At 43.4% G+C, this 24808-nt stretch overlaps 1 protein-coding gene and 1 long non-coding RNA gene across 5 annotated transcripts in view; one reads left to right on the forward strand and one right to left on the reverse strand.

The window, feature by feature from the left end:
- The window catches only part of LOC133494650 (anti-Muellerian hormone type-2 receptor-like), a 41303-nt gene extending 22821 nt beyond the window's left edge, over window positions 1-18482 (forward strand). The window contains exons 8-14 of one of the 2 annotated variants that reach the window (XM_061808661.1): window positions 9314-9408; window positions 9467-9688; window positions 14948-15062; window positions 16137-16282; window positions 16360-16519; window positions 17057-17193; window positions 17261-18482. In XM_061808661.1, the coding sequence (XP_061664645.1) occupies window positions 9314-9408; window positions 9467-9688; window positions 14948-15062; window positions 16137-16282; window positions 16360-16519; window positions 17057-17193; window positions 17261-17359 (974 nt within the window). In that variant the 3' untranslated portion in view covers window positions 17360-18482. Of the gene's footprint in view, window positions 1-9313; window positions 9409-9466; window positions 9689-14947; window positions 15063-16136; window positions 16283-16359; window positions 16520-17056; window positions 17194-17260 lie in introns of those variants that run through there. The other variant, XR_009793351.1, reaches the window with a different exon arrangement.
- Window positions 1-24808, reverse strand: part of LOC133494396 (uncharacterized) — a 322682-nt gene that overhangs the window by 146276 nt on the left and 151598 nt on the right. The gene's annotated exons all lie outside the window — the stretch shown is intronic.

Below are 24808 nucleotides of genomic sequence, written 5' to 3' on the forward strand. Positions count from 1 at the left end.
TTGACTAGCTTTGGGAAACTGCCCTCTCTTAGGTCTGCAGTTCCCTTGAGTATTGTGTTTGCAGCAATTAAGACATCAACGAAAAATTTTTGAATAAGAATTTAATCCAAAGGTGTGAAAATGTTTGTGTGTAATAGCTACCATCCCTCCTATTGAGACATGACAAGGCCTATGACTCAAAAATGCCACTCTTTTAAACAGATTATTATTTTTTTTGTAATACAAGTTTTCCATTGATTATCTATATCAGTGGTCTCAAATGTAAATTCATCTCAGGGCTGCTGGAGGCACACTCTGGCTGAGGCTTGGATGCATAATAAAACTCTCCATAGCAAAATCACTTTCACCCAAGGAAAAATGTTTTTCTGCTTGATTCAAACATTGTCACTGTCACACCCCCAAAATCAATAACCCCACCGTGATTGGTAGGTTCACCAGCTCCACACACAACACCATAAAGTGCCATTCATATAAAACTTCAGGGCATCACCATCATTTAACTTTCAAAGTAAGTAAGGTGGGGGCCGCAAAATATCATCTTGGGGGCCAAGAATGGGCTTCGGACCACCAGTTTTAGACTGTCTTCTAATTCAGTTTTTTCTGTAAGCCATCACTGGGTTTCACTTTGATGAGCATGTTTTGCACATCTTTTAGAACTGTTAAATCAGTAGGAGTGTTGGGGGCTTGTGATTGTGTCAAAATGTGTGTGCCAAATTTTCCTGTTGCTGCCCCCTTGGCGCTTTTATTAGCGAATGTGTCTCCCAGTCTTTCTTTTTTTTGTTTATCATTTTTTTCAAGTTTTTTCTTACGGTTCTCTTTCTGCAACTTACTTTCTTTATTCTGTTCTAAACTGTTGTAGCTGTAGTTTCTTCACCTGCTTTTAATATAGCCACTGCTTGCATTACTTCAGCTGTGTTTCTTGCCTCTGCTAACCAACTTCTCGCCATCCTAAGATGTAAGTCTTAATCTTGGCTTTTCCTTACTTCCCTGTAACACTTGCCATCACTCTTTCTACCAACCTGCTACATTCTTCAACTGTTAACTTGTCATTTAAGCCGTTATTTTTCTTTTTTTCTTTCTTTTTTTTAAGAAACATCATGGTGCCCAGTAAACATTGTTCCATAAAGTTTACATCCCCTCTAGGGCAGACCTACTATTCCCGGTCACCATTATGCTTTTGTACGTTTCTCCCTCAGAGACTACCTGTCCTTTTTGGGACCTAAGTCCTAATCCACTACCTTGTGTACTTCACCGGAACACAGACTTCTGTTAGCATCATTAGGTTTCCACCCATGACCTATGATTCCACAAGTACGTAATGGCATTCACACACGCATTCACTCACTCACACATTTATGGATCCTTATAACTACCCTCTTTAAAGGTGCAGTAACCTTAAAATCTCCTTCTGGCGGAGTAGCCTTAAACCTCCTTCTGGCGGAGTAGCCTTCAACCTCCTTCTGGAGGAGTAGCCTTACTTACCGGTTAAAGCATTGTCTGGATGCCAGTTGTTCGTGATGCCGTCAACCTTCGTCCACCGAGGGGACTCTCGACTCTGGCACCGCTCTGGCCACGAATTCGCGTCCCACCACGGCTTTTCTTCAGGAGCAGCTAAATGCTGTCAACAAACTTCAGTGTGTCTTCACCCTCCTCGATGGGTGGTGGTGTGTTGGAATCCGGCTCGAAGGACCAAAATATCAGGCTTACAAAGCCTGACACTCTATTAAAAAAGGCGAACAGACAAGGCTTCAAGTTTAACTTCCTGCAAGGTGAGCGGCAGGGCCTCTCCCTACTTCCAACCAACTCCAACTCGTGTCCCCATACAGATTCTTTTTATTCAAACAAATCACATGATGAATGTATTTGTGTGTGTGTGACTGTTTGATTGACCACATCTGTCTGATTGATTACATCTGTCTGATGGATGACATGTTTTCAAGACAATGAGTTCAAAGGTAGAAGTTAGGTGGTGATGTGTAACCAACTAAAGTATGTACAAAATGTACATATGAATAATTTCTTTAACATTTCCCTCCTGTTTATCATTTTGCAAATATGAGTGGGGACATCAGAATGCTGTTGCATTTTCAGAAAGTTCATAATTTTTTACACTTGAGCGTATAAAAGGCATCAAAGGTTTTGAGCCGTTTGGCTGTAGGTACATATAATCAGGGTCTACTTGTTGTAGAAGTGCATAGTTCACAAAAACATTTGACCTTGTTCTAACCATCATAGATTTCAAACATGGGATTATGCACATCGTGAAAAGGCAGAACAGACCCAGAACAGTAATTACAGGTACAAGGAACTTCATCATGACAAAATACCAAGGTCCAGAGGTTAACCAGGACCAATAATAATAATAATAATAATAATAATAATAATATAAATAATAATATAACAAAAATAAATAAATAAATAACTAAACAAACAAACAGTGGGTGAACATCGTTGCTCATTTCTGAACCCACCAAGTGTAGGTACACAGCAGTCCAAGCAAGTCTTGTGTAGATGTTCTTGGTACTGAAGTCAGGAAACGTAGGAGAAAGGCAATGGTTGATGTCGAGATAAGCACACAGCCTCCACTGACAGTGGAAGCCGTGATTAGAGATGTAACCCTCACTGGTGGTCAAGACACTCATGTAGACTTTGGCACCCTATGGCATGTAAGGGCAAGCACAGAAGAGATTCTTCAGCTCTGCTAGTGACAGTGCAGAGTCCTTGTCCATTTAAAGGAAGGCCATTGTCCTGCACTCCATCGCTTGTATTTTTCCAAACAACCGTCTTTACATCTTCTACGGGCTGTGGTACCAGTGGATTTCCAAAACAAGATTTTTGAAAGCAGTTGAGCTCAACGTCGCTGTGGACATGGTCGTTGTACTAGTTGGAGATGTAAAAGATCCGACTGAGCGCTTTGACACACTGAGGTTTGAGCTGTTTGTTTTCGGGGTCATTTAGAGGGGTGATGTTGTGTAGGACCACCTTCAGTGCGTAGTAGGACAGCTCTTATGTGTTTTTCAGATTGCTTGTGGAACACTTGACACATGTCTCAATCTAAAAAAAACTGGTTCATGATAGGAAGAATGATTTCCATGAACTACCTGAACGCAGATCTGACTTGTTCCCCACAAGGATGATTGGAAATCTTGAGGAACTCTGCTTTCAGTGTCTCATCATTCTGCTCTTTTTCCGAGTAGTCCACGATGTGTGTCGGCACTTTCTCCAGAGTGACGTCAGCAGGCATGGCAGGAAATACGGTTACACAGGAAGTGTGAGACAGTCCAGTAAACTACACTTGCACTTGAACCAATCAGCTGCCCACACACTGACGCACCTGACAATGCTGGTAGCCAACCACAGCTCATTCCCAATCAGTCCGAAGTCTTTACACTGTTCACGAACACACTGGGTGGTGGTGATGTGGTCCCTGAAATTGCTGATGGTTGATCGATCCAGGGCATAAATGACAGCTATGAGACCATTTTTCCCACTGGAGAGGATCTCGTCACTGTATGCAGAGTACTGGACCGCAGTAACAGCAACGCGATGGGAATGTAGCTTCCTCTCCATTTCAGAGGTGCCGAGCTGAAAGATGCGCCGGGGGCCGTCGCTCTATCCCACCGCCACGCGCACACGCTACAGACCCGCAAAAGGGCCCCAGCACACGCAAGTGCACGACTGGTTGAGCACCTGGAACTGCACTATCAGTTCATTACTGGGGATGAACCACACCCTCAGACTGCCGTCTTCACTACCTTACCTTCAAACAAAATGAAAATAACAATGTACAATGTTCAAGCGTTTCAGCCAGAACACACACAAGCAGAATTCGACGTATTGGGAGGGACTTGGCGCTGACGACGAACAATAACAATCCTATGAAATGGGCCACGGCGATTTGATGCTTTTCTGAGGAGTTGGTTTAGATGTAGAGATTGTATAGCAGGTGGCCAGACATTTTTTTTACCACCAACTTGTACTTTTCAAGCAGCAAAGCTTCTTGCGATGCACCGGCAGCGGGAGCAGGGGCAAGGGTGGGGTGTTGTACGAGCGGATCGCCGTAAATAGCAACTGGAAGTGTTACATGTATATATCCATCCATCCATTTTCTTAGCTGCACAATGGTTGAAGGTGTGCTGGAGCCTATCCCAGATGTCAACGGCAGGAGGCAGGTTACACACATGCAGACACAGGGAGAAGATGCAAACTCCACACACGGAGGCGACAGGCTATAACTTAGCGGCTAATAACCAGTAATGATTAAATGCATGCAAATTTCCCTGCTGATGAATGAGCCTCAACTGTGACAGCCACAGCTTTATCCTGTCAGGTTGACCCCGCGGGAAGTTAAAGAAGGAGAAATTTGGGTGCGTTTTCTCAGTTTTGGTGGAGAACAAGTCGACATCTTGGCTTAGCTAGAACAAATGGTCTGTAATGCTAAGCACTGGCGACGTCAGGGGTGTTTGTTCCGCGTTTGGCTCCGAAAGCTGGCACATATCCAGATTTTGCTTGGACTTCAAATATGTTCTTTATTTTCCATTTTGATTTTCAATTAATGTCCAGAATATATTTAATAATAATATTACTTCACATTGGAAGTTTTATTGTACATATGAATTTTGGGGAAAGTCTTCCTTTAAACGAAGCAAATGTTACACATGTCCAGTGACACAAGAGTTGAATTTGAGTTGTGTAGTGGGTGGGCAAAAAATAATAATGTTTCTAACTGTACAGGTTATTAATGTCCAAACACCATGTGCCCCACCCCCGCACAAGTTTTAATGTATTCCGACATTCTAATCATTAACACACACTCATTATACCATTACTTGGCGTTGTCTTGAGATCATTGATGGCTGTCCTAGAGTCTCGTAACTCAACACTAGAGGTGGCTGCCCGTGTCTGTGTGGGTGTGCTCGTACCAACTGGGGTGACTGCTCTCCTTAGTCAATGCATTCAGGTGCCGCAGATGTTGCTGGGACTGGTTCATGTTGGTCAGCTAACACATCAGCAACCCCTTTGCTCTGTCGTGGCACATTCTTTTCACCTTGTAGTGGCACATCCTCTTCGCAATGTAGTGGCAAATCCTCTTCGCAATGTAGTTATACGTACTCGTTTGGAGATGGGGAACCCAACGGAGGCCGGAAAGGGCGGCCTCAGGTGTCAGCACTTGTCATTGTTGCTTTCTCCCGCCGGACCGGAGATGGAACTGGTAGACACCGGCACTGTCATCATCGTCTGAGCTGCTGTCCGACACTGTCTGCTGCTGGTGGTCCTGGTGCAATGCCCTCTTCTTCCCTGTGGATCTCAGCACCTTCCTCGGCTGCAGTGGAGGCTGTGTTGGAGGCAACTCAAGGGGCAGACGGTTGCATGGCAGTAGTAAGTTTCTGTGGACCACCCTTTCCCTTCCAACTCCATTTTATGGACTGATTTGGTAGACTGGACTGTCTTTGCCTTTTCTGTCCTTCACTCTGAAGACTTGGTCCTCCCAGTAGGACTGGATCTTTCCTGTCCCTCCTCTCTGGGTGAGATTTCGGAGAAGGACACGATCACCAGGTTGGAGGTCTTGGCCAAGCACTTTCTTGTCATAGATGGCTTTTCCATGGGCTGGTCCTTTATTTGCAATTTTGGCAGCAATCTGGTAGGCCTCCTGCATTTTCTCTTTCCACTTATTCTCATAGTCCTAGTCTTGTTCTTTGTGCAGTTGTATGAGTGGACCACCTTGGAGAGTGACTCCTTCCAATCCTTTTTTCCTCTTCCTCCAGGGTGCGCAACATGGAGAGGAGAGTCCGATTGAATCGCTCCACCTGTCCATTTCCCTGAGGGTGCTACAGATATCTATAGATAGATAGATAGATAGATAGATAGATCAATCCTACTGATCCATAAGCAGTAATATGTAGTCTTAGCCATTTTTGCACTTGTCCAGATGGAGAAATCAATTGAGACTAGCTCGAATGGATAAGTGGTCAAGATTGGGGTCAGAAGTGTATCATCCTCTTCCTAAGCCTCACAGATCTGTGACGGAGTGAGAGGCTGACTGATACTGCTGTTTCTGTCTCTTATCAGGTTCAAAGCACAGGTCTTGATAACTGCAACACCCTTGCACAGGTTTCCTTTTTCAACCTTCACATTCTCCATGAATGCATGAACAGTCTCTCCACTGAGCTCTCTTGTACAGCTGTTCATGTAGTCCTCATTACCAAGTGGCATCCTAGACAGTCCATCATCATCGTTGTTGTTCTTCCCTGGGTGGTCCCTCTTCAGTCGTCCTGGTCTGTTTCTTGGCACTTGTCTCTGTGCCCTGTAGCCACGGGAGAACTGACCATCTTGCCGACATAAACTAAATTGACTAAACTGAGGTACGTCAATTTATCCTTCTGCCCACTTTCCCCTATTTGTCAACATATTTTAAACTCTTTCCTCAGTGTAACTTCAGGCAACATGTGTGATGGGAGACTGAGGGAAGGTTCTGGACTCTTTGGCAAAGGGTGACGCTGTGATGAGTGTTTCTTGTGTGTACGTGCCTTCACAGCTGGCGTTAAGTGGTATGGTGAAGATTCACTTCCCAGCCTTCTCTCGGCTGTGTACCAATGTCTTTTGTCTTGTTTTTCCATTTCGATCAGGACATTATTCAAAACTTCTTTGACCTGGACATCAGTATAGTCCATCTCTATACCATCCAGTACCTCTTCTGCTTTCCTTATAAGCAACCTTGCCATGCCATGCTGGTGGGCTCTCTCTTGCCCAGGCCATCACTTTTCAGGACCTGCAGACATCCAGTAGTTTCCTCCTTTATTTGCCACCAGGGTGCACTTACTTGGTCTCGCAGAAACTGAATGTCCTCCATTTAGCTTTGATGAAGTTTTGTCTCTTGGGTGAAGGAAGGTGAGGTGATGGGTTTGAAGTCCACCAACGCCACCTCCTGGCTGGCTCGCCAAAATATCTTACACTTTAAGGACTGGAGTCACCCAATTATTTGTGCAGTATACTGAAGTTATTTTATTTCTGTAAATAGCACAGAATACACGTTTAGCTCACAGCACATAAATAGCATTTGTTAACAGTTCTCACACGCGATAAGTTTCATTGTACTGCAGCTTCTTCTGTGAATGAGCTGTGCGGCATCGGCCGGCAGCTGCAACACAGTGCCCTCCGCTGCCAAATTACTGTTGCTATAAGAACGAACACACTTAAACGAAGCAAATGTTATACATGTCCAGTCACACAAGAGTTGCATTTGAGGGGTAAAGTATCTTAAAAAATGTTGTGTGTGTCGTGTAGTGCGTGGGCCAAAAATAATAATGTTTGTAACTGTACAGATTATTAATGTCCAAACACCATCTGCCACATGTGTGCCATATTTTCCTGCTGTTGCCTCCTTAGTGGTTTCATCAGCAAATGCGGTTCCCAGGGAGACAGCATTTTTTTCTTTCTTTTTTTCCAAGTTATTTCTTATGGCTCTTTTTCTGCCTCTCACTTTCTTTAGCCTGTTCTAACCTGTTGTAGCTGTAGTTTCTTCATCTGGTTTTAATAAAGCCACTGCTTGCATTACTTCAGCCATCTCTCCTGCCTTTCCTCTTTCTTGCCTGTGCTAACCAAGCTCTTGCCATCCCAAGATGTAAATCTTTCTTAATCTTGGCTATTCCTTTTTACCCTGCAAAACTTTCCATCAATCTTTCTGCCAACCTGCTGCATCCTTCAACTGTTAACTTGCCATTTAAAGGTCTAATCCAGATGAAATGTTTTTTATGTGCATATCATACAAATGTAACTAAAATTTCATAAAAAATATTAAAAGAAATACTCAACACAACAGAAATTAAATAAATTTGTGTCAGAGTCAGTCTCAAGATTTTGTTCCAAATGTCATTAGGATTCCACATGTTCCATAACTCCTCGGAAGGTGACGTTATACCATGATAACATTTAGCCAGAGCTAGGTAGCAAAGATGGTGAAGAAGTGTGTTGTATATGGCAGTTCTGCGTCAAACACCGACAGAGTCAACTTACATGAATGGCCGAAAGATGAACAGATTGGCAGGTTATGGGCCAGGTTTGTGAAGACAAAGCGGGTGGATTGGACACTGTATAAAGTTAGTGTACTGTTGACGCTGAGGTCTTTCTGATTAGGCTATCGCGTGGTCATGTAGATCACGCATTTTATTGCTGACTTTTAATTTCACTCAGTCTACATTATTAGGTTTGAAGTTTGGCAAAATTATTTTTGTTGTTTGGACACATTTCCATTTTTCAAAATATTATGATTGCCCTGTATTTACACTGTGACAAGTAAACAGAGATCACCATTTAACAATGTGTTTTTTCAGCCTTAAATCTCCTTCTGGCGGAGTTGCCTTAAAACCTCCGTCTGGCAGAAAGCCTTAATGCTCCTTCTGGTGGAGTAGCTTTAAACCTCCTTCTGGCGAAGTAACCTTTCATACAGGTCCAAGCGTTGTCAGGACGCCAGTTATTCATGATCCCGTCAACCTCTATCCACCAAGGGGAGATTGGTCCCTGGCACCGGCCAGACAATGAGTATATTGGGAGAAGGGTGCTGAGGATGGAGCTGCCAGCCATAAGAACGAGAGGAAGACCATAGAGATGTATGATGGATGTTGCGAGGGAAGACATCAGGGCAGTTGGTGTTAGAGAGGAAAATGCAGGGGATTGCCTAAGATGGAAAAAGATGACATGCTGTGACGAGGTAACAGGACAAGCTGAAAGGAAAAGAAGATGTGCATCTGTCTAAATGACATTGATTACATGCGGTTTAACATTACACTGAAAATCCTCAAAATGTCCTTCTTCAACATGACACTCCTCAAATCAAATTTTAATCCTTGCTCGATTTCTTCTTTTCTTCATCCTTCTTATTCCCTTTTCATTCCTTTCTTACTTCCTTTAATCCTTCATTTCATCATCCTTTTCTCCCTCCCTTGTTTCCCTCCATCCTTTCGGACATCCTTCCACAATTTTGTACCATATTGTTTCTCTTAATTGTATTCTTCTATCCTTCCTTTCTTGCTCTTTCTTGCTTGCTTCCTTCTTTTCTTTTTTTCCTTCCTGCCTTCCTACCTTTCTCACTTACTTGCCTGTGAATCAGCTCTGTGTGTGAGAGGTCTTTTCGCAAAGGTTAAAATCTGGAGATTTATGTCTAACTTGCCACTTGAGTTTGGGGCTGTTACTTCATTCAATCTTAAACAGGCAAAATGCATGGCCAATGCATGCTAAATATGATTTAAGTCTGGATATTGACTATTTTAACAGCTCTTTCCCCCTTAGAGCCATTAATGACCTTTTCTTGTTTTAGAGAACCCCCGATCTTCCCGTGATATCTCTGCATTGTGTCACTGCCAAACAACGCACATGTCCCAGATTGATGTCATTGATGTTCAACTGCAACAGGTAAACTGTTCAAGCGTACCAAAACTTTCCACAAAATACTTGTTCCTGTATCTCTTAGCTCGTGGATCACGGACATTTTGCAACAGTGTGGCGAACCATGTATCAAGGATCTCTGGTGGCTGTGAAAGTTATTCCCTCTGCTGCAAAACATGTGTTCATCACTGAGAAGGACGTCTACGAACTCCCGCTGATGAGGCACGCCAGCATCATTCACTTTCTCGGTGCTGGCAGAAGGTCAGATGATGACAGCTGGCTCCTTGTCCTGCAAATTGCAGAATATGTGAGTGTCAGGATGTAATCTGATTAAATAAAAAAATGGCTATTCAAAGATTTGATGCTTCTTCTTTTCCTTTCGGCTTGTCCCGTTAGGGGTCGCCAGAGCGTGCCATCTTTTTCCATCTAAGCCTATCTCATGCATCATCTTCTCTAACACACAGTGTCCTCATGTCCTCCTTCACAATTTCCATCAACCTTTTCTTTGGTCTTCCTCTTGCTTTTTTGCCTGGCTGCTCCATCCTCAGCAACCTTTTACCAATATACTCACTGTCTTGCCTCTGAGCATGTCCAAACCATCTAGGTCTGCTTTCTCTAACCTTGTCTCCAAAACATCCAACTTTGGCTGTGCCTCTAATGAGGTCATTTCTAATCCTGTCCAACCTGTTCACTCCAAGCGAGAACATCAGCATCTTCGTTTCTGCTACCTCCAGTTCTGCTTCCTGTTGTTTCTTCAGTGCCAACGTCTGTAATCCTTACATCATGGCCGGCCTCACCACTGTTTTATAAACTTTGCCCTTCATGCTAGTGGAGACTCTTATGTCACATAGAACACCAGAAACCTTCTGCCGCTTGAAGCCGTTTCTTCACTTCTTTACCACACTTTCCATTGCTCTGTATTGTTGACCCCAAGTATTTTAAGTCATCCACCTTTGCTATCTCTTCTACCTAAAGCTTCACTCCTCCTCCTCCAACCCTCTCATTAATGGACATATATTCTGTTTTACTTTGGTTTATCTTCATTCCTTTCCTTTCCAGTGTGTGCCTCTAAGTCTTTCTAATTGTTCCTCCGCCTGCTCCCTACTTTCACTGCAGATCACAATATCATCTGTGAACATCATAGTCAAAGGGGATTCCAGTCTAACCTCGTTTGTCAGCCTATCCATTACTACCGCAAAGAGGAAGGGGCTCAGCACAGATCCTTGATGCAGTTCCACCTCCACCTTAAATTCTTCTAACACACCAATGGCACACCTCACCGCTGTTCTGCTGTCCTCATACATGTCCTCAACTATTCTAACATATTTCTCCGCCACACCAGACTTGCGCATACAGTACCATAGTTCCTCTCTTGGTACTCTGTCAAAGGCTTTTTCTAGGTTTACAAAGACACAATGTAGCTCCTTCTGACATCCATCCATCCATCCATTCATCCACCCACATCCATCCTTCCATCCATCCATCCATCCAACTCCAGAACTGCATCATGTTCAAAGAGCTCAAATGTGATGCTGAGGCCACTAAACCGGACACTCTCTATGCCTGAGCTGCGCTTTCAAATTCTGTCCATAAAAGTTATGAACAAAATAAGTGACAAAGGGTAGCCTTGGCGGTGTCCAACTCTCACCGGAAACGAGGCCAACTTATTGCCGGCAATCCTGACCAAACTCTGACAGCGGTCGTGCAGGGACCGAACAGCTCGTATCAGAGTGTTCGGTACCCCATACTCTCAAAGAACCCCCCACAGGACTCCCTGAGGGACACAGTCAAATGCCTTCTCCAAGTCCACAAAACACAGTTGGGTGAACTCCCATTCAATTACCGATGGGCCCTCCTCTCCAGTACCCCTGAGTAGACCTTACCAGGGAGGCTGAGGAGTGTGATCCCTCTACAGTTGGAACACACCCTCCGGTCACCCTTCTTAAAAAGGGGGACCACCACCCCAGTCTGCCGATCCAGAGGCACTGTCCCCGATGTCCACGTGATGTTGCAGAGATGTGTCAAACGGGACAGCACCACAACATCCAGAGCCTTTAGGAACTCCGGGCAAATCTCATCCACCCCTCGGGCTCTGCCACCAAAGAGCTTTTTAACCACCTCGGTGACCTCAACGCCAGAGATAGAACAGCCGCCTCAGAGCACCCAGACTCAGCTTCCTCGTGGGAAGGCGTGTTGGTGGAATTGAGGAGGTCTTCGAAGTATTCTCCCCGCCGACTCACAACATCCCAAGTTGAGGTCAGCAGCGCCCCGTCCACACTATTCACAGTGTCGACGTGTACTTCTTCCCCCTCCCAAGATTCCGTCCTGAAGTCATTCCCCGTAGCCTCAGTGAACTCCTCCCACACCTGGGTTTTTGCCTCAGAGACCACTTAAGCTGCACCCCGCTTGGCCAGCCGATACCTGTCAGCTGCCTTGGGAGTCCCACAGCTCAGAAATGTCCGATGGGACTCCTTCTTCAGCTTGACAGCATCCCTCACTGTTGGTGTCCACCAATGTGTTCATGGGTAGCAGCCACGACAGGCATCGACCACCTTACGGCCACAGCTTTGGTCGGCCGTCTCAGCAATAGAGGCGCGGAGCATCGTCACTCAGATTCAATGTCCCCCGCCTCCTACGGGAAGTGAGCAAAGTTCTTTTGGAGGTGGGTGTTGAAATTCCTTATGACAGGGGAATCTGCCAGCCGTTCCCAGCAGACCCTCACAATACGTTTGGGCCTGCCGGTCTTCCCCACAATCGGAGCCAACTCACCAACAGGTGGTGATCAGTTGAGAGCTCCGGTCTTCTCTTCACTCGAGTGTCCAAGACATGCGGTCACAAGTCACGACCACAAACTCGACCATCAAACTGCGACCTAGGGTGTCCTGGTACCTGGTGCCAAGTGGACATGTGAACACCCTTATGGCTGAACATTGTGTTTGTCATGGACAATCCATGGTGAGCATTGTAGTCCAGTAACAGAAAACCATTCGAGTTCTTATGGGGGCGTTGTTCCCTATTACGCCCGTCCAGGTCTCACTGTCATTGCCCACGTGGGCATTGAAGTCCCACAGCAGGATGATGCAGTCGCCAGGGGGCGCTCTCTCCAGCACGTACGGGCCCGGAGCTGAGGGGCAATAAATATACCCACACCTGCTCGGCGTCTCGCCCTGTAGGCAACTCCAGACTGGAACAGAGTCCAACCCCTCTAAACAGGAGTAGTGCCAGAGCCCAAATGCTGCATAGAGGCGAGTCCAACTATATCTAGTCAGAACTTCTCAACCTCATGCACCAACTCGGGCTCCTTATCTACCAAAGAGGTGACATTCCATGTCCCTAGAGCTAGTTTCTATAGCCGGGTATATGTAGCTCACATTGCACCTGACCCCTACGGCCCCTCTCACAGGTGGTGACCCCATGGGGACCCATGTTACCCTTTCGGGCTGTGCCGGGCCAAGTCCCATGGGTGGAGGCCCGGCCACCAGATGCTCGCCTTCGAGCCCCACCTCCAGGCCTGGCTCCAAAGGGGGGCCCCGGTGACCCACGTCCGGGCAAGAGAAGCCAAGATCCAATTTTTGTAGGCTTTGGGGTTTTGGAGTCGTACTTTGTCTCGTCCCTCACCTAAGTCTTGTTTGCCATGGGTGACCCAGGGGCATGAAGCCCCAGACAACCTAGCTCCTAGGTTCATCGAGACACACATACCCCTTCGGCACGATCTGGTGCTCGCTCGAGGGGGGTTCCTTCTGACATTCTCTGTACTTTTCCACGAATATTCTCTAGACAAATAATGCATCTGTGGTAGTCTTTCTAGGCATGAAACCATACTGTTGCTCGCAGATACTTACTTCTGTCCTGAGTCTAGCCTCCACTACTCTATCCCATTACTTCAACCACAGCCACCTCTCCAAATTGCTTTCATACTCCACAGGTATGACATCAGGACCAACTGTCTTTACATTTTTCATTCTGTTCAGTGCCTTTTGAACTTCCTCCTTACTAATCATTGCTACTTCCTGGTCATTCACGCTTGCCTCTTCAACTCTACCTTCTCTGCTATCTCTATCCCTCTGTCTGGCCAACCTGTAGAGAACACCCCCCCCCCCCCTTTGGTATCCACCCTGGTGTACATGTCATCATATGCCTCTGGTTTAGCTTTTGCCACCTCTAACTTTGCCCTAAATTGCATCTCAATGTATTTCTTTCGCCTCTCCTCAGTCATCTCCATGTCCCATTTCTTCTTAGCTTATCTTTTTCCGTAGATGACTTCCTGTATTTTAGGGCTCCACCACCAAGTCTCCTTCTCCCATTTCCTACCAGAAGGCACCCCAAGTACTCTCCTGCCTGCCTCTCTGAGTACCTTGGCAGTAGTATTCCAGTCTTCTGGGAGCTTTTCCTGTCCATTTAGAGTCTGTCTCACTTCTTTCTGAAAGGCCATGCAACATTCTTCCTTCCTTAACTTCCACCACCTGATTCTCTGCTCTACCTTTTATCTTCTTAACCTCAATACCCGCTACCAGAGTCATCCTACACACCACCATCCTGTACTGTCGAGCTACACTCTCCCCTACCACTACTTTACAGTCAGTAACCTCCTTCAGATTACATCGTCTGCACAAAATATAATCCACTTGCGTGCTCCTACTTCCGCTCTTGTAGGTAACTATATGTTCCTTTCTCTTCTGGAAATAAATGTTCACCACTGCCAATTCCATCCTTGTTGCGAAGTCCACCACTATCAACCCCTCAAAGTTCCTTTGCTGAATGCCATACTTACCCATCACTTCTTCATCGCCCCTGTTTCCTTCGCCAACATGTCCATTGAAATTTGCACCAATCACAACGTTCTCTCTCTCTCTGGGATGCTCAGGACTACTTCGTCTAGTTCCTTCCAGAACCTCTCTTTAACTCAAGGTCACATCCTACTTTTGGGGGATAGCCGCTAATCACATTATATACAAAATCCTCAATTTCAAATTTCAGCCTCATCACTCTATCTGATACTGTTTTCACCTCTAAGACATTGTTAGCCAGCTCTTCCTTTAATATAGCCCTACTCCATTTCTCTTCCCATATACTCCATGGTAAAATAATTTAAACCCTGCTCCTAAGCTTATAGCCTTACTCCCTTTCCACTTGCTTTCTTGGATGCTCAATACATATTTCTCCAAATCATCATGTCAACTAACTAGTTCATATGCATACAAGTCCTGAATAGTGGGTGGCGTAGTGCCGACAATCCGTTCAGCAGTTTTGATTGTCTGTTCCAGTTGGTTATTTATTCCCTTTAGGTTCCTCTTTTAGCAGATAAATGCAGGCAGACTTTTAAGTGTGGCGAGTGACAAGTTTGTTTTAGCGGTTGCTTTCTTTGATAGTGTTTCTTCTCTGTGAGTAAATGAAAGTGGTTTCTTTTCAATTCAGATGTTGTCAGCCTGCAACCCAAATCTTAAATGGGGTTCCCATTATTATCTTCCCTAACGGGACAAACTTTTTTGCAACAAAGGAAAGAGATGGTTTACTGTGATAGATTACAATGTTCTTTGACGGGTGATTTTTTTGCTATAATTTACAGGGCTCTCTGTACTCCTTCCTGCATCTCAACACCACCAGCTGGCCAACATCACTCCAATTATGCCTGTCTTTATCACAGGGACTCTCCTATCTCCACTCAGATTTGCACACTGAAGGTACAATAGAACCACAAAATTTGAACATAATTAGTTCCTGTGAAGTGTTCAATGTCTGAGTTGTTCAACCTCCAAAATATTTTTAACCATAGCAAATAATGCAAATTGTAATGCAGAGGTTGATAAATGAGGTTAGACTGGAATCCCCTCGGACTATGATGTTCGCAGATGATGTGATCTGCAGTGAAAGTAGGGAGCAGGCGGAGGAACAATTAGAAAGACTTAGAGGCACACACTGGAAAGTAGATGAATGACGATTACCCAAAGTAAAACAGAATATATGTGCATGAATGTGAGGAGCGGAGGAGGAAGACCAAAGCTCCAGGGAGAAGAGATGTGAGGGTGGACGACTTCAAATACTTGGGGTCAACAATACAGAGAAATGGAAAGTCAACAATACAGAGAAATTGAGAGTGTGGTAAAGAAGTGAAGAAAAGGGTATAAGTGGGGTGGAACAGGTGTCTGGTGTTCTATGTGACAGAAGAGTGTCTGCTAGGATGAAGGGCAAAGTTTACAAAACAGTGGTGAGGCCAGCCATGATGTACGGATTAGAGACAGTGGCATTGAAGAGACAACAGGAAGCAGAACTGGAGGTGGCAGAAATGAAGATGTTGAGGTTCTCGCTCGGAGTGAGCAGGTTGGATAGGATTAGAAATGAGCTCATTAGAGGGACAGCCAAAGCTGGATGTTTTGGAGACAAGATTCGAGAGAGCAGACTTCGATGGTTTGGACATGTTCAGAGGCGAGAGAGTGAGTATATTGGTAGAAGGATGCTGAGGATGGAGCTCCCAGGCAAAAGAGCGAGAGGAAGACCAAAGAGAAGGTTTATGGATGTGGTGAGGGAAGACATGAGGGCAGTTGGGGTTAGAGAGGAAGATGCAGGAGATAGGCTAAGATGGCAAAAGATGACACGCTGTGGCGACCCCTAACGGGACAAGCCGAAAGGAAAAGAAGAAGATTTATATGACACCTGAGTCATTCAAACAGTGAAGTTCCACTGTATTTCCGTTTTTACTTCCGATTGGTGCAATGGCCTTTACCTTTTTCCTAAAATCTGCCTTTTTTCTTTTTCAGAAGGACACAAACCACCTGTAGCCCACAGAGACCTTTGCAGCTTCAATGTACTCGTCCAGGCAGATTGCACCTGTGCTCTGTGTGATTTCGGTAACTCATCCATCCTGTGGCCACACTCAGGTCATTGCCAAATGGAAAACACAATGGTGACAACTCTATTTATTTATGAATTATGATGTCATTCAGTTGTTGTTCCAAGTATGTGTGTTGTGTCCACCTGCAGAGTCACACCCAAACACCAGGCACCCTGTGCTATATTTCCCCCGAGATCCTGGAGGGTTCTGTAAACCTCCGTAGTTGGTGGTGGTGTCTGCACGGGGATGTCTACGCTTTGGGTTTGGTCCTTTGGGAAATCTGCATGCGCTGCTCCGACCTGTTTGAAGGTGAAATCCATTACACACTCTCTCAAGTGGAACATTAGTTAAAGCTCCCAGCCCAGGCTTGTGTACTGAATCTCATTGGCTGATGGAGAAGGCAGTGCAGTGTCTGAATAGTTAGTGTGTCTTCCTCACAATTCTGAGGTTTGGGATTCAAATCTCAGCTCTAGTATTTCCTACGTGGAATTTGTTTGTTCAACTCCATGCTTGCAAGGGCATTCTCCAAGTACTGCAGCTTCCTCAATTACAATTACGTATGCTTGATTCGCTGAAGACTCTAAATTGGCCAAAGACATGAATGGAACATAAGTGTTAATGCTTGTTTGTCTAAATGTTCCCACTGACTAACTGGTGATTAGCCAAGGTATGCTAACTACTCCTCTTGCCCATGTCAGCCTGGATATGATTTATCTACCTGATGCTCTAATGAGGACAAGCATGATAGAAAATGGGTGGATATCGTATGCACCTGTACCTAATGCAGTGTGCAGTGAATGTCTTTTGAGTGTCACTACTAAGTCAATTCATTGTCTTCTTCTGCAGGTGCCATCGTGCCAAAACACCTTCTACCTTATGAGCGTGAGCTGGAAGGCTTGTTGACATGGGAGAGCCTCATCGTCCATGTGTGTCACAAGGACATAAGACCTGCCATACCTGAGCATTGGCAAGTGCTGAGACAGGTTTGTTTTCCCCCCACTAACATTCATAAATATATGTAATATTAAATAATATTTTGATCTATCTCAGGGGCAGGCACTTCAGGATATACTCAGAGAATGCTGGGACTTGGACCCAGAGGCACGGCTGACTGCAGAGTGTGTGGTGAACAGATTAATTGCCCTTTAGTCACAGTTCTCTATACAAGGCATGTCTTTTTGAGTCTTGAGTATTATGCATTTTTCACAATTTCAAACAGTTCCAAAAAATCTCATTATCTATTAATTAATATAATCAATTCAAATATTATTTTAACAAATGACAACTACAAAAATCAAGTCAATTTTGCTGGATTGGTGATAAAATGCTCCTTGGAATAAATGTAATCATCTCAGCATGACTCCAAGTTGCAGAGTGCATGTCTACCAACATGAAGGTTGTGGGTTCACCCTAAATTTCCTGGCCGCCAATTTGTGACCATGTTGAATTGTCTAGTTCATGGGTGGCGAACCCACGGCTCCTGAGCCGCATGCAACGCTTTGTCTGTTTTCATGCAGGTCTTATGAACACATTGCTTTTTTAATATGGATGCATATGTGTGCGTTTTGCTTTAGTTTATTACAGTATTTTCACAAAACTGGCATACACATTGCATAAAAATAGCTCAAAATGTTCCAGTAGAATAATAAAAGTAAGTTTCTTTCGGCTTGTCCCTTTCGGGGTCGCCACAGCGTGTCATCTCAGATGAACGCACATATGTTTGGCACAATTTTTACACCGGATGCCCTTCCTGACGCAACCCTTCTCAGGGAGTGGAGGCCCCAGTGGGATACGAACCCACAACCCCTGGTTTATCAAACCAGTGCTCTAACCACTGAGCTACAGGGCCTCTTCCAGTAGAATAATGATCTTTGAAAATACTTTGCTTTCAAAATGCACAATTAAACAAAAATATTTGGATGAATACAACACATTTTTACGCAATGATGTCTTTGAAATCTTGTGTCCTGAAAACTAATATATTAAACAAATGAAATCAGACTTTCAAGGGTCCCACCACTGTTGATCAGAGAATATCAGTTGCACACAGAAAGAACTCCAATCTTATTATAATTGTATATTAGTGTTGCATCAGATGTGAGTTGTGACACACGAGACAAGACTTGGTTGAACTGGTAGTTTGCTTGCATGAGAAAGAGCACACATTTTTTTTAATTATGGGCCAGTTGCCTTAGTACTCTGTAGGAGTCGATTTTTCTTGTTTATCATATTTGTGTATAACTTTTACAATAAATCTGGATGAGAAAAGGTATGTGTGAGGAGGGAATAATGTCATGTGTATGATGTGACTCTTTGCTGTAACACACTAAAAATATGGCTCTTCATCTCTGATTGGTTGACCACCAATGCACTAGTTGCATGAGGTGTCAGTATTAAAGTGCTTTGAGGACCTTGAAGGTAGAAAAGCACTACACAAGTGAAAGCCCATTTACCATCTAAAGGGTCCTATTTGGGGGGAATTCATCATGAATTTGCAAACTGCAAACTTTATTCCGATACTTGGGATAAATAGTAACTGTCAGAGTATAGATTAAAGGAGGACTTTGTCAAAAAAAAATTTGAATGGGAGCACACATTCAAAGTTAGTAGGTGAGAGTTCAGTGTTTCTTTTAATGGCAAAAATATCCGCAGATTTCACCTAGAAACATCTCTAAATTGGAAAAGTATTATCGAAATTCCTCTCTCGCTCAGATATTCCAATGAATCTGGCTGGAAAACTGACAGCCAATCAGCGTTTGCCACGCTTGAAGTGCTTCCTGTTCTGACCCCCATTGCTCGTGGATATGTTTCACCAAATAGAGAACGTCTACTATCTGGCTTTTTCTAGGCGGCTTACCCTTTTTCAAATATGACAAACAGTGGGTGAATATGTGACTGCTCCCGTCACTCTGGATTTATTCAGGCGAAAATGAAAATGATGGAGTGGCTATTTTAATAAATAACTCCCATGCTGAGGTTAAGGGGAGCACAGTAGTGAAAGGTGAAAGAGAGCTGCAAGCACACTTGAATTATACGGGCCACGCTTTAACTCAATGGTCTATAGTCCCTAAGCCAAGCGGGATGGAGCACACCTCATGGAATTTACCTACGGGAATTTGGATAGAACACAATGTGGATTCATACACTGTAAAAAAAAGCGTGGTACACTGTAAAAAATTACAAACACAGTGTACTCCGTTTTAGCAAGGGTACACTGCATTTCAAAACATGCATGGTTTATTCAACAAATCACAAAACTGCAGATGATCTTGAACACTATTTACAAGTATAAGTTATATAACTATCTAAACAGTCCCTGACACATATAATGTGAACGAATGTGATAGAGAAGAGAATTTAAGAATGAAGCACAGCTGAACTAGATATATTTAAGGAGAAACGTGAACAAAAAGCAAGAGGAAAAGAGAAAGAAGCAGAGGAAGAACTTGTACAGTCCAATTTGCTGCCCCTGGATATTGAATGGAGTAAAAGCAAGCGCTGGGAGCAGCTGCCATGTTTCCATGGCAATGTGTTCCTGGTGCGCACTGAGGCAGGCGTGAAACATAAAGACCTACAGAAATTAGAATCGGCTTTCTCCGGCATTCGCTGCTGCCCTGGTACGACATCCAGTACAAAGAACAACAAAGCAACAAGAACAACGTCCACATCAGCTGATTCTAGTTCTGATTATGCCCTCTGATTATCTTCTAACCAGAGAAAAACAACTGCATCACAATATTTGTCTATTGTGACCAACACTCAGAGACCAATGATGAAGCCTATGTTTTGTATCAGAATCACATTTTCAAATAATTTGTCAGCACTGGTGTAGATCAGTGGTTACTTACGATGGAAAAAATTCTAGTTCAGAATTCGTCCCTTCTCAATTCCTTGAATGGGATCTAACCATGGCTACTGTCCAGTGTTGTTTTAAATGTTGTTTCAATAAGCAACTTCCCTTGTCCCACCCATTTCCTTGTTTTGCCTGTTGCCTCGTCCATTCTGCTGACCGTCTCGCATATGTACTGTATGTCAGTGTTGTGTTTGTCTTAGTGTTTTTTTTTTGTAACGGTCACATGTTTTGATAATGTAGTTACAATACTTGCAATTGGCCTGCAACCATTTCAAGGTGTACCCTGCCTCCTCCCCGTTGACAGCTGGGATATGCTCCAGCGCTCCCGTTACCCTTGTGAGGATAAGTTGCTCAGAAAATTAATTGATTGATAGTTTCAATACCACCTCACCTTTGTGCCGCAAGGAAAGCTTTCTCCGTGGTGCCCAAGTAGTGTTTACTCTGCCGGCACTTTTATCCTTTTAGGGGACCAGTGGGAGGAATCCACTTTCTGCAGCAAATGGCACGGGCACTGTGGTACCAACTGGTATGTCATCCAGGGCTCCGCACGGGGCACTTTTCTCCTGATTGAACTCTGCATTGTGATTAGCCCCCTCTAGGACAAGAGTTTTTGGCCAGCAAAGGCTGGTTCTAAAAATACTGCCTCAGAAACGTGTTTCTGTATGGTACTGCTCGCCGTTACATGGAGGAAGAGTTCCTAACCTCATCAGAGAGGGATGGTGGTTTTTTTTGAAAGAGTACACCAATGCGTACTTCTTAAAGGACTGTGTTTACAATCATCATGTGGCATTAAAGGGGAATTCTGGTGGTTTGCACTAACAATGTATCCAATAGGACATGTAATATGTACTCAAGAGAAGACTGGCTGGGAAGGTTGAAAGTGCGAGAAGTATGAACTCTGCAGATGGATCATTAACAACTTGGGGTCACTTGAATGATTTTGTGAAAGTCTACAGCTTGGTGAAGGAACCTTTAGAGTAGTGAATCATTCAAAAGAACTGTGCTGCAGTACATTGCATTGGTAATGTCTTTAAAAATATACTAATAAATTTGTCACAAGTAAATAGTGATTAAATACAAGTCTTTCAACATTTCTTTTGAGATAAGATCAGTACGAAGCGCAAACACAGTCCCCCACTATTGAAAATTATGGAGTAACTATTGTCAAATTTGGAGAATTCACAGGTGTCAGCATAACCAGCATAACCAGAGTGCAATAGCTGAGCTTTATTCACCCTGGGAGAACCACCTTCTTGATCATGGTATCTCCCCTTCATAATCATTCGTAATTATGTACTGGCGCGAGCATGCGAGTCATTCATGGTCACGCTATAAGCAACATCAAGCATCATGAGTAGATCAACAACCACACAAACAACAGACAACCCTGAACGGACACGAAAGTAAAAGCTACTGTGCGCAAATACATGGAAATTCTGCTTTTGATTTTAGATTTTGAGTTCAAATTGAGGAAGTAATAATGCAGTGCAGCATCTGGGGATGCTAAAATAAGTTGAAACATGTTGACGAAGAGTCAGCGTGGTCGCTCAGCTGGAAAGCGTTCAATCCTGGACCCACTTGTGTGGATTTTGTATGTTGTCCCCCGTGCCTGCATGGATTTTCTCCAGACACTCCGGTTTCATCCCAAATATACGCAACATTAATTGGACACTCTAAATTGCCCCCGAGTGTGATTCTTAGTGCGGCTTTTAGTCTCAATGGGCCCTGCGATTGGCTGACAACCAGTTCGGGGTGTACCCCGGCTCCAAACCGTTGACACCTGGGATAGGCTCCAGCACTCCTGTGGCCCTTGTGAGGACAAGGGGGTAAGAAAATGGATGGATGTTAACTAAAAGCGAAAAATAATTTGACAAACATTTTAAAAATCATATGGAAGTAGATGTAATGGAACTGACAGGACTTCCAACAGTTGGATGTGCATACAATGCTCCCACCTACTGAGGCCTATTGTGCATGACAACCTTGGACTAGGTCAATGAAGCATTCGACAGTTGTTCTTAATTAATCACCTCGAGTCACCACCTACCACTGACCCACTTTCACATAACTTGAGAAATATATTCTGTTTTGATTAAAACAGCCTTTTAAATTTTATACAGTAGACAGTATTATGCATATGTTTGAAAACCGTTTCAGACAGAGGAGCTTGCTGTACTGCCAATCATAGCCATAACGTCTGCCAGCCAGGCTGAAATTCAGCACTAAATTGCATTACAGAGTTAAAGAAATAAAAGAAGCATCAGTTCTTGTCATTTTTCACCTTAATAAGTTGACACACCTGTTTATTGGGTCAAGTACCATTCATAATTTCATCTATGATCATAGATTATTTTAAAAGTTATTGTTGACTTTGTTGAGAGATTGCACCATTCCTGGAGATACTGCAATACCAGGTTGATGCTTGGAGTGGATATAGTTCCCAGATAGGGAGTGTATCAGATATTGAACTGATAAAGAACATTTCTTTTTCTCTGTTGCTATTTTTCTTTTTTCATTGTTTTCTACTTGTAACAGTTACCCACTGTATTTGAAACAAAAACCTGTGTATATGTACAAATTTACATGAATTGCAGTAAATGCCTTCCAAATATAACATATTTCTTTGTTTTCAATTTAGAGCTGTTGGTACTAACTTTGAATAACAAAATGTCACTCCCAATGTTCAAGGAAGAATACAAGTCCATTATCTTAACCTTATAAAGCATTCTTGGGTAACTACAGTCATTTCAATATAGCATAATTTTTTCCAGTATAAATCCCTCAACCAACTAAAATAAAATCTCAATAATGGCACAACATTTTACTAATACTGTTAACACATATTTCACACAATATTTGTGCATAAAACGTTTGTGCATAGAGCAGTTTATCCATTGCATTACACATCCTTGGCCAAGCCTTCAAAAGAAGCATTATGACTCATCTAACATTAAAGATCTATAGTAGCTTTATTTGGTGCTTTGCTGGGGAACTCATCATTGATGACTTGAAATATTTTTTTGATCCCAAGATTTTGTTTTGCGCAGAGCAACCTCTCCCCCTCCATTTGGCTCCAATCAGTAGCATCTTTCACTATGGTGTCGGGTGGATATCCAAACAACGTGAGTTCAAACTACATACAAACGAGTTTAATGTACACATTTTTTAAAAAGCGACCATTTCAATTGTGCATAATACTGTTTCTTTTTTTAAATGTCCCTTTGACGCTCGTATTACGTAGTTGGAGCTCACGAGCTATCATTGTTCTGGGTTTTCGGCATCGTCGGCACAAGTGAAGACACATTTCTTTTAAAAGCAGCTGCACAACTAGCCATTGTAGTCAACATTTTTTTTGTCTTGGTTTAAGGTTAAACAAACTCATGGGCAGTCATTTCTGATCTTTGGTGCAGTAGCAACAAGCATGCTACGCTAACAATCTCAAAATGCAAGCTCCTGGACAAGCTCTGTGAGATCAGGTTGGTGGCGCACATTACCATAATATATATAAATTTGTAACACAAGACATCGAATATCACATCAAGATGTATATGTATGTTTTTGTTTTGTTTTTTTTTTTACCACGCCATTTACTGGTATACGACTACAATGTGATTTTTTTTAAAATGTTTCATCCATTCTTTTAAAATGTTTCATCCATTCCTAAAATTATTGTGCTCTACTAACTTTTTGAATTTTTTTTTTTAAATGTGCTCATTATTTTAGAGAATTCCAAAAGACATGCACTTAAAAATGCATCAGGCAACAAATCATCGTGTAGCATGAGCAGACTGGCTGCAGCATCAGGGTGCCAAACATTGCTGCCCGTTTTGTATTTCGCTCAAATCTTGCTGAATTCTTTTTAGCGGATATACTTACTTAATAAAACAGAACACATCATATTCAAATTTCAATAAGTTGTTGAAAGGATGGTGATGTTAAAACAAGTCCCCAGTCCTAAAATACTTCAAATTTTAATTGACAAGAGCTACCCGGTAACAAGAGGTTTTTATATGTATGGGTCCATGGTAAAAGTGGCTGCCGCCCCCGCAGTCTGGTCCTGGGCCGGCCAGGATTGTAACTTTTCACTTCTTATCTGGTGTTGTTCATATCCACAGAAACGCCTGGGAGAGGAGGATGCCACCAGCCGGTTTTCTGCGTACAAAGATCAAGGACAGCCACTGCACTCCATAACACATCCTTGTCTGATTAGCAAATGGACAACACATTATCTGTTGGTTAAATGTATAAGGTCATATTTAAGCAAATAATGAAAGTACAATAAAAGTGAAATAGCCTTCATTCGCTCTATTGATCTATGAAATAGATCACAAAAACAAACACGAAAATCACAAAAGTAACACTTCAAGAAATATGGAAAACATAAAACCCTCCGTAGTCGTCCAAACATACCTTGTAACAAGTGCATAGCCTCATGATTCAGACCACTTGTAAGCTTTAAACCCGCAGGACAGTACTAGACAACTCAAAAACAGCAAAATATTTCTAACAAAAAAAGAAACCACACAAATATAAGTAGAACAGAATAATCACGCAATATGATCAAGGGCAATGTAATGACGGGGCATGTCAACATTATGACAATCAGGAAGCGGTGGAAGTTCAGCATCATTTTCAAGGGGAGCGACAACAACAATAAAATTATACTGAGGAGTGTGTTGGGGCGGGGGTATAATGAGGACATAATTACCGTAGCCATCAGCTGGGGCACCAGTCGTCTTCTCAAT

Source organism: Syngnathoides biaculeatus, chromosome 21 (genome assembly GCF_019802595.1).
Source record: "Syngnathoides biaculeatus isolate LvHL_M chromosome 21, ASM1980259v1, whole genome shotgun sequence".
Lineage (NCBI taxonomy): Eukaryota > Metazoa > Chordata > Actinopteri > Syngnathiformes > Syngnathidae > Syngnathoides > Syngnathoides biaculeatus.